This window comes from Budorcas taxicolor, chromosome 19, assembly GCF_023091745.1.
Source record: "Budorcas taxicolor isolate Tak-1 chromosome 19, Takin1.1, whole genome shotgun sequence".
In the NCBI taxonomy this organism is placed as follows: Eukaryota; Metazoa; Chordata; class Mammalia; order Artiodactyla; family Bovidae; genus Budorcas; species Budorcas taxicolor.
In genome coordinates, this window is record NC_068928.1 from 30,139,494 (window position 1) to 30,153,281 (window position 13,788).

A 13,788-nucleotide genomic window follows, 5' to 3' on the forward strand; every position below is an offset into this window, starting at 1 on the left:
CCTATGTCCTGTGTTCTCGGCATGCCTGTGTGTGTGCTAAGTCACTTCAGTAGTGTCCAGCTCTTTGCGACGCCATGGATTGTAGCCCTCCAGGCTCCTCTGTCCATGGGAGTCTCCAGGCAAGAATAGTGGAGTGGGGTTGCTGTGCCCTCCTCCAGGGGATCTTCCCCACCCAGGGACTGAACCCCTGTCTCTTACATCTGCATTGGCGGTGGGTTCTTTACCACTAGTGCCATGAACAACTGTCAGTTCAGACTGTATGAAAAGGCAACCGGAATGTATTTTTGATTTTTAATCCTTTCCAAACATCCCTAGTTAGTTTATTTAAAAGATGTGTGAGGGAGAACACATGGGAATTCCATTCTTCACTGGAGAAGTGAGGACAAAGAATTGTAATGTTCGGACATCTGACAAGTTGCCTGATGGAGGAAGAAGTAACCTGTTTCTTCTTGCTGAGTCAGTCAGCTGAGATCAGATGAGGGACTGGCAGGGAGATGAACTTGGTCCTGGATAGAGACAAACTCTTTCCCAAGGACAGTTGATCTTCCCAAAGAATGCACTGCCTCATCAAGCAGGGAGCTGGCTGGCATTGGTGGGATTCAAGTAAGGGTTGGGGCTTCCCTGGAGGCTCAGATGGTAAAGAACCGCCTGTGGTATGAGAGACCGGCATTAGTCCCTGGGTCCCGAAGATCCTATAGAGAAGGGAATGGCTACCCAATCCAATATTCTTGCCTGGAGAATTCCATGGACAGAGGAGCCTGGCGAGGAACAGGACCCCCCTGTCCATGGGGTCACAAAGGGTCGAACACGACTGAAGTGACGTAGCACACAGAGTTAAGCTCTTCCCTGCATCCCAGGAGACTTGTTGTCTCTTTCGCAGCTTGGATTCTACGGACAAGTCCGTCGTCTACGCCATTGAGTCTGCAGTGATCCAGTGGAGCCACCAAATCCAGCTGGTGCTCAAGAGAGAGTCTTCGCAGCCGCTCCTCCAGGGGGAAAACCCTACCCCAAAGGTGGAGCTGGAGTTCTGGAGGACCAGGTGGGCACAGACTGGGACCGTGGGAGCAGATGCCTCATAGTGGAAATGGGCTGGGGGAGGTGGCTACTGAGTGCGGTCCCACCCCCAGGCGTCTCATCAGCCCTAGAGCCAACAGCTTAGTGTCATTTGGGTCAAGGCAGCTCCTCTGTGTACTGGGAGGTGACACTTTCGCCAAGGTTCAATGATCACGCCTCGTTTCTTAAGCTGCAGTCAGTGTATCTTCTGACGTTTCTTCAAAGGCGCTTTCAGCCACATGTAAAGTTAATGAACTCGCTTACACATTTTCTTCTACTTGTCTGCTCCCTCTCCTTGGGCAGTCAATATGCACACTTTTTCTTTCTTTTTGTAGGATTTAGAGAAAGAGAGGGGTTTTGGCAGTACACCGCTGAACACTGTCTCTTAGATTCCAGGCAGTCATTAGGAGGGCTGAAAGTCCATCACCCATGGTGTCCCAGCCCCACGGGTTCCAGAAAGACCTGATTATCACCCCTCTTCGTCCCCATTTCCCTGCTCCTATTTATCCCTGTGCTGATTAATCTTCTCGAAAGGAGACCGAGAGACTGATGTGTGACGGAGGACTGCCCTGTCCTTGCAGGTCACGTGACCAGGGATACCAGTAGGGCTCCAGCCCCGTTTGCATCCCATGCCGAGATGCTCCATCCTCTTGTCTGGTTTCCTGACCACTCTGCTGACCTACTGTGGGGCCCTTCTCCAGCAGCCTTGCTCTGACAACACTTCTCTCACCCCACCCAAAACCTCACTGTGAGAGCTAATGACCTCCAGCTGCTGAGCGTCTGAGCTACCAGATGGTCAGCAGTGTTCCCTGCTGTTACCTCCTCCAGCTGCTCCTTTGAACCTGTGTCCAGACTGAGGCTCTTGCCCTTGCTATTCTGGGAACAGAGGCCCCGGCTCTTTGGACTAGAGCATGGCCTCTGCGGAAGCACCCTGAGGCAGACCTCCTCTCTCCATCTATCTGCAGGCCAGTCATAGCGGCATGACTGTGTTCCCTGACGTTGTTCTGGACTGACGCTTCTCCTGGTGTTGCAGGTGTGAAGATCTGGAATACATATATAATCAGCTGAGAATGATAAAGAGGAGGGGCATGGTGGGACTTCTGGACAAGCTTCAGAGCAGCTACTTTCCGGCTTTCCAAGCCATGTTCCGAGACATTGGAGCAGGTGAGGATCCAGAAGTATTTTCATACACACACTCAACTTTGTTATTTAGTGCCGGATTATCTTCCTCTCTGATTTTAGCAGCTTTCAGTCCTCTCAGCCCTCCGACCTGAGATGGTTTAGCACATCGGCAAGAATACCAAACCTAGAAGCAGGAAAGGAGCCACCCTGTGCTCTATTTGCATTTCCAGAGCTTTGAGACCCTGGCAGAGTCACCTAACCTCTCTGAGCTTTTGTGTGTAATGCATACGCTTGCTGCCTGCTTCCCTGGGCTTCTGGGAGAGGATGTAAGTGTGAGTTCTTCGCTGACTATAAATCATAATCCCTCACCTCTGGAATTCAAGTCCTTCCACCTCCAGCTTCTTGGAAAGTCTCTGTTCCATTTCTACCTCCGTCCTGCTTTTTCTGTTCCTACTTGTATCAGATGGGACTGGAGTTTCCTGGTCGTCTGAGCTCCAGACAAGATCGGCCCTTGTCAAAACTGCAAATCCAGCAGAGTCTATACTTAGAAGTAGGTAAATCCTTTCAGGGCTCCCTCTCCCCTCATCAGTGCACTTCGCTTCTTTCTCCTCTCAAACCTCCTCCCGGCTCTTGGGTATTGTAGGTTGAAATAAGATTCTAAAGATGTTTGCAATCTCATGTTATTTAAGGTTAATCTCCGGAGAAGGCACTGGCACCCCACTCCAGTACTCTTGCCTGGAAACTCCCATGGATGGAGGAGCCTGGTAGGCTGCAGTTCATGGGGTCACTAAGAGTCAGACACGACTGAGCGACTTCACTTTCACTTTTCACTTTCATGCTTTGGAGAAGGAACTGGCAACCCACTCCAGTGTTCTTGTCTGGAGAATCCCAGGGACAGGGGAGCCTGGTGGGCTGCCGTCTATGGGGTCGCACAGAGTTGGACACGACTGAAGCGACTTAGCAGCAGCAGCAGCAAGATTAATTTCAGCAGTGATTCTCAAATGCTTTTTCTCTATTAGAGCTCTTTCTTTAAATGCAATCTCCTGTGTCAGTCCAGAATGTAAAACTTGCCAAGGTGTATTTGCTGTACTAAAGAGGGAGTGTCCTGTGTCCAGAGCCCATTGGTGGATCCCTGTCTCACCTTCTCTTCCTTATGGTGTGGGGTTTGGAAACCATGCAGATGAAGGAATAAAAGTACTGGTTGTGGAGTTTCTGACTTGTGCTTTATAACAGAGAATAGCTGGCTTAAGAAGCTGGTCTCTGAGATCCTTCTGGACCCTAATTTCTCATCCCAGAGGCCCTCTGCCAGCACCTAGAGCTGGCTTGGAATGGGGTTCCTACTGGGGCCCCAGTTTATTTCTTCTCTGAGAGGTTTTATGTCTCAGAGCAATCAAATGTTGTTCCTAATTTATACTCCAATTCAAATGAGGTAGTGTCCCCAGAAGTGATCTGTGTACCACTGTTAGTATGAGAGATAGTTGGGGTAGATGTCTGGGCAGGTGTATTTTATTTTTTTCTGTTTTAAATTTAATTTAATTGATTTATTTTTTAAATTGGGAAGATAATTTCTTTACAGCTTTGTGTTAGTTGTGTAGTCGCTTCAGTCGTGTCCGACTCTGTGTGACCCCATAGATGGCAGCCCACCAGGCTCAGGCTCCCCCGTCCCTGGGATTCTCCAGGCAAGAACACTGGAGTGGGTTGCCAGTTCCTAACTAACAACTAACTCTGTTGTGCGAGTTTCTGCTGTATGACATGCATCAGCTGTATGTATACATACATCTCCTCCCTCTTGAGCCGCCCTCCTCTCCTCCTCCCCGTCACACCCCTCTGGGTCATCACAGAGCACCCAGCCGAGCTCCCTGTGCTGGGCAGCAGCTTCCCACTAGCCAGCTGTTTACACACGGCAGGGGATGTATGCCAGTGCTACTCTCAGTTCATCCCACCTTCTCCCTCCCCTACTGTGTCCGCAAATCTACTCTCTATATCTGCATCTGTATTTCCTGCCCTGCAAATAGGTTCATCAATACCATTTTTCTAGATTCCATTATATATACGTTAATACATGATATTTTTCTTTTTCTGACTTACTTCATTCTGTATGACAAACTCTAGGTTCATCCATATTTTAAAATATGCAGAAGGGTAACTCCTTTTTTTGGCATGTGATGCAAGTTTTCCGTTTGTGGTTTTATAGAGATTTAATGGTTTCATTTTATATGATTTTATTTAGGTTAAAATTAGAGTCAAATTAGGGAAAGGTATGAAGTAATACTACAGGTTGTAGGCAGTCATGACAGATATCATAAAGAGGGTATGCCAAGGATGGAAATTTGAGGCTCTGGAATAAAACATGTAATAAAAGCATATTTATGAGTTTATTATTTAGAGCCCCAAGTATATTTTTCACATTAAAAGATTAATAGAGTATAATCATTCACATTGATTAATAGTAATAAAAGATTTGGTTCCCCAGACCCGCCTTCTAAATTTTTTTTTGCAAAAGAATATATTATGGCAATGAAAAGAAATTAGAAAAAAAGACAATATCATCATAATTGTCTCAGAGAAATACCACTGTAAAAATAAAAATCCTTGAAATATATAACTCAATCCAAATAATGGAATAAGAGGAATTTTGATCATAGTTGCCAGGTAGAGACTTGGTCAGAAATTTTGTTGGGATCTTCGGAGAATAAAAATATTTTAGCTGGTACCTGATTTTCCTCATTTCTAATTTAACTGCAGAGTTTTTGTCCTTATTCTGCAGATAGCATGTGCTTTGCACAGACATACTGTATGTCATGATCAGGGTAGTTCTTTGGCTCACAGATGGACAGAAGAGAAGGGGAGGAAAAGATATAGTCCTGGATTGGTGGACACATGGGGAGTAAAGAGGGAGGTTTAATGAACATAGAAAAATGTGTGTGAACAAGATTTTCTGAAGTGCAATTGATTGGGCAACAAAGAACCTTGGGAACAGTAAGGGTATCTTGGAAAGGAAAAGACCAAGGGAGTAAAGACCAAGTAGGGAGTTCCTGCCTCTGGCCGCTAGGAGGCAGGGTTGACACAGTGCAGCCCAGTTGCCAGTCCAGGATACCTGTGGGTAGAAGCTTGTGGAGAAAAGGGCTTCCCAGGTGGTACTAGTGGTAAAGAACCTGCTTACCAATGCAGAGACATAAGAGACATGGGTTCTATCCCTCGGTCAGGAAGATCCCCTAGAGGAGGGCATGGCAACCTACTGCAGTATTGCCTGGAGAATCCCATGGGCAGAAGAGCCTGGTGTGCTCTGGTCCATGGGCTTGCAAAGAGCTGGACACGACTGAAGCTACTTAGCATGTGTATGTGGGGAGAGAAGTAAAGTCCAGAGGTTTTCTGGAGCTGCCGTGGAACTGGCTCTCAGGTTCCCATGAGAGCCCATTGCATGCAACCCTTGTCAACACCCACTCCCCAGCACTCAGTGACATCAAGTTAGTAGCTTGAGATCAGACACGGTGGGAAGCTTAGGAGTATTTACATCCCAGAAACTGGCAAATGCTAAAGGCTTTTGGGATCAAGGCTTTTGTCCCAGAAGAGCTTGTGGTTAAAGATTTACCAGCAAACCACACATACTTCTGTGCAACTGGGGTTTATATTTGAATCTGTTTTGTTTGTCTTTTTTTGGCCACATTGCCCGGCCTGTGGGATTTTAGTTCCCCAACCAGGGATCAAGCCCAGGCACTGTGCAGTGGGAACACGGAGTCCTAACCACTAGGCCACCAGGCTATTCCCTATATTTGCATTTTTTAAAAGCTGTTAGCCTAACTCTGTGTCTTTCTTCATCTGCCTTGTGAGCCAGGGTGACTGCACCTGGAGTGGATGAGCCAGCCCTCAAGTGTTGAGCTCTTGAAAATCAGGGGAGTGCATATTTGTATGATTAAAGGAGATTTTTCTTATTAAAAAGTACACCATGGAAAGGAAGCTCCCATGGTGTGATGCTGTCAGCTTCTCTTCCCTCAAGGCACAGATGAAAGCCTGAGCATGTGCTCATTGGAATGACTGTTGGATTCTGACACCCCCCACCCTACAGTGGTTCTGATGCTTCCAGCAAACCCTCCCATTTAGGAACTGCTGTTCTAATTGATTTACCATGACATCTGTCTTCTAAAAATTGGGTTCACATAGTCCTTCCCACAACTCCATTTGGGGTATAAAGCTTGATATACATCCCAAACTTTGATGTACACACCCCAAACTCCCATGTGTAGTGAGCCCCACAACCATCAAGCCAGGGGTTCATTGTAATAAACTTGGGTATAATCCTGCTTTTGCTCAGCTGGGCCGGGCTACCTAATTAACTGGTGGACTCAAGACAGCTTATGTAGGTCTTTTTTTTTTTTTAATTTTCAACAATTTTTATCATATGGTACAGTGGTTTTATTTATTTATCTATTTATTGGGCTTCTCCGCTAGCTCAAGTGGTAAGGAATCCACGCCAATGCAGGAGATGCAGGTTCTATCCCTGGGTCAGGAAGATAGATCCCCTGGAGGAGGAAATGACAACCCACTCCAGTATTCTTGCTTGGAGAATCTCATGGACAGAGGAGCCTGAAGAGCTACAGTTCTTGTGGAGTCCTGCAGAGTCAGACACAACTGAGCATGCAACAAATTACAAAAAATTAGAAAAAGAAACTTATTTGTTACTTTTTGGCTGCACCATGCAGCATGCAGGATCATAGTTCCCTGACCAGGGATTGAACCCATGCCCCCTTCATCAAAAGTCCATTGGTCACTGGACAACCAGAGAAGTTCCTAGGCCCTAATTCCTTTGCTTACAAAGTGGAAATAATGAAGCTACCTCACCTGATTTTTCTACGAATTTTTCTATGAGTTGGATGGTGTTTGGTATATTGAAACTGTTTACTAAACAGTATATATATTTTGAGTTTCTTTTAGGATGAATACAGAGCTTCATCCACATAAAATAACCCAAGACCATCTGCTGTCACAAGACAGTGCCGGGTTACCTGCCCAGGAAAGAATCAGTCTTCCTAAACACCCATTTCTGGGCCTTTGCATCCCCTCTAAGTGGCTCTGCAGAATTAGCACCCAGAGCTACGGTTTTCCTCCTTTCCCATCTCGGCCACCACAGGACGGCAGATGGAAAATGCTCTCTTTCCTTGGCTTTATTCAATGGAAATGGCAGGAGGTTTTCCTGGCTTTGAAGACCAGCAGAGCCTTGCCATAATCAGCCCTGAGCCATTTCTCCATTCCCTGTGACTTGTCCTCCGTAAGAGCTCAATGAGATTCTTTATTGGCAAATATTTATTAGAGATGTGATCATGCACGCAACACCTCCTTTGGTCCAAGCACCGAGCTAGCCATCTTGCTGCCTTCACAAGAACCCTTTACATGAGTGACTGTTCAGCCTGTTGTTGAGATTCAGACAGGATAGTCATGCCTGAGGTCACACATTTGATGTATCGGCATTTGAAGGCAGATCTTTCTGACTCTTCAAACCCATCCTCTGTCATCCATCCCATATTACTTCAGAGGTAATACCAGCAAACAGACACCGAGCATTTTCTACACACACAGCACCAGAGGGCCTGGGCTTGGGAGGGCCAGGAGGCCGTCCAGATACAAGAATTCTGTAAGAGAGGCTCCTCAGACCCCTCTCCCAGCTGCCCAGGGCTCTTCCGATTTCAGTGTTTCCTCGCAAGAGCTGGCCAGCTCTCTCTGCTCCCTCAGCCCAGGACGAGATCACAACCCTTGTTTTCTGATCCTTCATGCCCAGGCCCCAGAGCTCTGCTCGGCGGGTGTGAGCCTCAAGCTGGTACTGTGATGGGTTGTCTCCCCTTCCTTCCAGCTCTGACGGAGGCGCGGGACATCTACACTCACCTGACGCCACTGCGCCGTCACCTAGAGGACCTCGAGAGCCTGGAGTTTCCTGACATGAAGCCCCGGCTGCGGCCCCTGCTGCACGTGGTCTGCCTGATCTGGGCCACGTGTGAGTCTTACCGCTGCCCCGGGCGGCTCACGGTGCTGCTGCGGGAGATCTGCAACCTTCTGGTCCAGCAGGTGGGCGCCCAGCAGTCCCCAGCCTCACCCCGGGGGCTGGGTGGTCCAAGTCTCCAGAAGAGTAGAGTGTGCATCTTTTTTTTCAGAGCAGTAATGAGGGCCCACAGGGTTCTCCTCTGGTGGCTCAGATGGTAAAGAATCTACCTGCAATGCAGGAGACCCTGGATCTGGAAGATCCCCTGGAGAAGGGCATAGCTGCCCACTCCAGTATTGTTACCTGGAGAATTCCGTGGACAGAGGAGCCTGGCAGGCTACAGTCCCTGGGGTTGCAAAGAGTCGGACACATTCTCAGACTTGAATTGCTTTATCATCATATCCAGTAACTCCCAAAACTGTTCTCAGTCCTGCTGGGGTACTTTGGTTTGGGCACAGGGTAGAGATGGTGAATTTCAACCTCCTTAAGGATCTTTATATATATATAAATGATTTTGTTTATATATTTATCTGGCAGCACTGGGTCTTGGCTGCTGCATTCAGGCTTTCTTCTCTCCTTGCAGCAAGGAGGGGCTACCCTCTCGTTGCAGTGCCCGGGCTTCTCATTGTGGTGACTTCTCTTGATGTGGAGCATAGGCACTAGGGCACACAGCTTCAATAGTTGTGGCTCCTGGGCTCTACAGCACAGGCTCAATAGTTGGGATGCACTGGCTTAGTTGCTTCTCACCATGTGGCATCTTGGCGGATCAGGGATGGAACCCGTGTTTCCTGCATTGCCAGGTGGATTCTTACCATCTCAGCCACTAGGGGAGCCCAGAAAGCTAGTGAGTCACAACAAAAACCTGGAAAGGATACCTGTCCAGCCCCAGGGGTCCCAAGAGAAGTCTCACTGTGTTTCCTTGGCTCTGACTGGTCACTCGCCATCCCTGAGCCAGTCACTGACCGTGGCTGGAACCCAGGTCCCGATCCCTCTGTGGGACTAAAGAATGGGGTCTGGATGTTTCCTGTATTAGGCTTCTGGTAAGTTTTGCATGGGCAGTTGCTAAGTGAAGAGCTGTAGGCTGGGCAGAGTTGAGGGCCATCCTGCACCTGCAGCCAGGCTTAGTGCCACTCTCCTGTCTGCCCTCCAGGCCTCTATTTATCTCTGCCCAGAAGACCTCCTGAGAAGTGAGGTGGAAGAAAGTCAGAGGAAACTGCATGTGGTCGTGGACACCCTGAGCTGCTTCAAGCAGCTGTTTCAGGACAGAAGGGAGAATCTCCATTCTTACTTCAAAGAGAACCAGGAAGTCCGCGAGTGGGATTTCCAGTCCTCCTTGGTCTTTGTGCGATTGGATGGCTTCCTAGGGCGACTGGGCGTGGTGCAGGTGAGTGTTCTCCTCCCGTCAGGCCCCCGGCTCCTTGCAGGAGTGAGCAACCTAGGAATCCAAAAAGTAGCAGCAATAACAAAGAATGAAATATCATCACGTGCAGCATCATGAAGGGATCTAGAGAGTGTCATATTGAGTGAAGTAAGACAGGCAGAGAAGAAGTACCATATGATATCACTTACATGTGGAATCTAAATAAATAATACAAATAAACGTATTTACTACACAAAAACAGACTCACAGACATAGAAAACAAACATGATTGCCAAAGGGGAAAGAGAGGTGGGAAGGGATAAATTCGGAGTTTTAGGAGTAACAGATACATACCATTATATGTAAAATAGATAATCAGCAAGGACCTACTGTATAGCACAAGGAACTATACTCAATATTCTGTAATAACATATATGGGACAAGAATATGAAAAGTATTTGTGTGTGTATATAAGCTACCAGGGGTTACCTGGTGGCTCAGTTGGTAAAGAATCTGCCTGCAATGCAGGAGACCTAGGTTTGATCCCTGGGTCAGAAAAATCCCCTGGAGAAGGGAATGGCTACCACTCCAGTATTCTTGCCTGGAGAATCCCATGGACAGAGGAAGCTGGTGGGCTACAATCCATGGGTCACAAAGAATCAGATATGACTGAGCAACTAAATGACCACTACCATATATGTGTGTATGTATATGTATGTGTATGTAGATACATGTATATGTGTGTGTGTCTATATATGTGCATATATATCTGAGTCACTTAGCTGTACACCTGAAACTAACACAACACTGTAAATCAGCTATACCTCAATTTTTAAAATAAAGTGTAGTGTTTAAGATTTCAAAAAAAGAAAAAAATGAGGAAGAAACAAATATTTATCAAGTTAATTAATTTTTAAGAATACCCGCCTTTCAAGGTATGTGGAAATCCTATTTTATTCTCTAATGGAAATTAAGTTTTCTTGTATATCTAATTTTCATTACATTTTATGTATGGAGAATGCAGTAAGAGAATTACAGTATATCTGCAATTCCTGGGCTATGTCATTAGGTCAGCGTTTGGCCTTCCTTTTCTTTATTTCTCGTCTGTCTGCCTAAAGGTAGGATGACCAAATAAAAAGTGAACAAGTGAGAAACAGCAAAGCACAGAGTAAGAAGAGGTGCAAGACAACAGGGTGATCAGCCTGGCATTGGCTGGAAGAACCCATGATTCAGTAACTTAGAATAGTCATCATATGATGGTAGTTCTACTAGAAGTTTAGGAAATTCTGATCATAGTCTCAGGAAGAAGTCTCAAGGAATCAGTCGACAAATTCAGTTGGGTTTCAAATTACGCATAATCTCCTTGCTGGAGGTCTCATGGGAAATGGCCAGTGAACTGACCTGGATGCAGCTGGCCATGCCCACAAAGCCACTACCTTGAACTTCTCCACTTTCCCACCATCAAGGTGACTCCAAAAACTACATGACTAGCATGAGTGCCAAGTTGCTTTAGTTGTGTCTGACTCTGTGACCCTGTGGATGGTAGCCCGCCAGGCTCCTCTGTCCGTGGGATTCTCCAGACAAGAATGGTGGAGTGGGTTGCCATTTCCTCCTCCAGGGGATCTTCCCACCCAGGGATCCAACCCGAGTCTCCTGTGTCTCCCGCATTGGCAGGTGGGTTGTTTACCGCCTGCACCACCTGGGAAGCCCAAAACTAGCACGAATCCCTGTACAAATGAAATATGACTTTTGCTCAAAGTCGTGACTCTTCTCCCCCAGTTGTTTGAAAGTCAATGCGAACGTTAATGTAAGGACCAAGGTAAGAAAACACGGGCCTTTCTCTTTTGACTGTTTTCCGCTTCAGGATTTAGTGTGATTACCATGTGTTTGCATGCTTTGCAGCTCTGTATTCGCTGATGAGACTTTGCAGGGAGAGTGGTGGGTATGACAAAACAAAATATATACTTATCCTAAAATTAATTTGGGAGATGCAGGGTCAAGTTAGAGATCAGAACAATAGCCAAGGAGACTGAGAAGGAATCAGAAGCATGTTTCTATCCATGATCAGCAGAGATTTGGGGTGAAGAGAAGTGCTGTGTTGAGAGGAGGTAGTGATAATCGCATGGCATAGACCATGTGATTATGAGGATTAGAGAAGATGAGACGGAATCTCTTCACTTCAGCCCCCAAAGCATAGTTCCAGCACTGCCGTGCTCTAGGCACCATGCACCAGGCTCTGAGCTGGGGCCCCGGGGGCAGGACGGTGGCTTGGGTACAGTTTTGCATGTAAGAAGCCCATGGACCAGAAGACATAAAAAGGGCAGAGATTGATGGAGGAGATCCAGGGATGGAAAGACAACAAAATAAAGCTTCACTGAGGTGTATTAAGCGCCATGATAAAAGCGAAGTGTGTGTGAGTCACTCTGTCATGTCCAGCTCTTTGCGACCCCATGGACTGTAGCCCACCAGGCTCCTCTGTCCATGGCATTCTCCAGGCGGGAATACTGGAGCGGGTTGCCATGCCCTCCTCCAGGGGATCTTCCTGACCCAGGAATCGAACCCAGGTCTTCTACATTGCAAGCAGATTCTTTACCATCTGAGCTACAGGGAAGCCCGATAAAAGCAAAATTGGTGTGATATTGGGAGCAAGAAAGAGGGGTTCCTAACCCAGAGGGCCTCTGAGAAAGTGAGGGGTACAAGAGGAAATAAATTTAGAAATTGGAGTAGGAATTCTCTGGGGGAAACGAAGACTGGTGAAGGTGGGAACAGAGACAGAGAAAATGTATGAGCCAGAAGGCCAGACCCTAGACCTTATGAAAGATGCACCTTAAATCCTTCTCTGGGATCACGGAGAGTATAAGTAATCAATGCCTAGCTTTTTCCTAAATGCTTTGTTTTTGGCACCATTTCCACTATAGCCCTTGAGGAGCAGCCTCTCTTCTCCTTCTCCATTCCATCCCTCTCCTCTCCAGCACCAACCTGTTCACTCTCTTTTAAGTGGAGGTGACAGAGACTCTCTCGCTCCTGCCTGCCCCTGGCCACCGTGGGGACCAGGGCAGACAACTGCCTTCACAGTCTCCCTAGCCCCGAGGAAGGTCCTCGCAGTGGAAGCCAGGGAGCAAAGCTCAGCTCTGCAAGGCTGTTGGGCTGTGGCCTGGGGCCCTGCACACACATTAATGATGTGACTTTGTATGTAGACAGCTATCCTGAAGTTGGGCGCCTAATCTGCTGGGTTTATCCAGTAACCACAAGCAGCCCTGGCCACTAGCCTCCCCGGAGTCATTATCCTTGCAAGAGTCCACTCTCTGGCTGCCTTTTTTTTTTTTTCTGAATCAACGCACAGATGCATAAAAAGCAAAAAGCAGTTGCCCCAGTTTAATTACAAGGTGAGTTGAATGTCACCTGGTCCTGCTCCTGTTCACCTCGTAATTTTTTTGTCCCTGGCTCTGGTTCACTTCCCTGCTCTTAGGCCAGATGCCTCCACTTCTTTCTCCACTCATTTCCCCTCTGCCTCCCTCCCCCCTCCGCCCCCCTCCCCCCTCTCTCCCCGCCTCCTTCTGCCCCTCCTCCCTCTGCCCCCTCCCCCTCTGCCCCCTCCTCCCTCTGCCCCCCTCCTCCCTCTGCCCCTCTTCTCCCTCATCTCTCTTCCCTCTGCCCCCCTCCTTGCTCTGCCCCCCTCCTCCCGCTTCCTTTTCTGTTGGTCTCCCTCCCCTTCTTTGGTTTCCTCTTTCTCTTGTTGAGTTTCTCTTAATTCTGTTCACCCTGCATTTCCTTGGTTCTGCCTTTTCCTGTGGCTGTTCCTTTCCCTCGTCCAGGCATTTCTCCCTCTTTCATCTTTCATCTCCTAAACATTTGCTCAGATGTGCCCCCTGGCCCCTGTCTTCCCTGTCTCTTCCCCACTCAGCTCGGTGCAGCAAGACACAGGCTATCGATCGGCTCTGGGCATATTTCACATCGCCCTTTAGTTAACATTCTGTGTATCTCTGTGATTGATGCCTGTTTGAGATGGGGTTAATCTGCTTCTCTCCAGCAAGAATTAGCATGAACCCAGCCTTATTCAACCTGCCCTTCTGTGTACTTTGTGGCCCCTAAAACATGGGCAGCTGCAATTAATAAATACATGAAGCCAAGTTAATAAAATAATTTCAGTGCATTTCCCTCTCTGCCTGCTCACAAGGGTGAGGTTGTTTAGGGCTGGTTTTTAATGTCCATTGTTCTATTTTCCCCTCTGATTTGCCTGGCCTTTTTTTTTTTTTCCTCTTTGAAACAAGAAAGTTTTATT

General features: G+C 47.5%; 1 protein-coding gene across 1 annotated transcript in view; it reads left to right on the forward strand.

Annotated features, from left to right (window-relative positions):
* Nucleotides 1–13,788, forward strand: part of DNAH9 (dynein axonemal heavy chain 9) — a 286,201-nt gene that overhangs the window by 11,135 nt on the left and 261,278 nt on the right. The window contains exons 3-6 of the mRNA XM_052657972.1: nucleotides 881–1,039; nucleotides 2,087–2,217; nucleotides 8,021–8,232; nucleotides 9,297–9,530. Of these exons, the coding sequence (XP_052513932.1) occupies nucleotides 881–1,039; nucleotides 2,087–2,217; nucleotides 8,021–8,232; nucleotides 9,297–9,530 (736 nt within the window). The remainder of the gene's footprint in view (nucleotides 1–880; nucleotides 1,040–2,086; nucleotides 2,218–8,020; nucleotides 8,233–9,296; nucleotides 9,531–13,788) is intronic.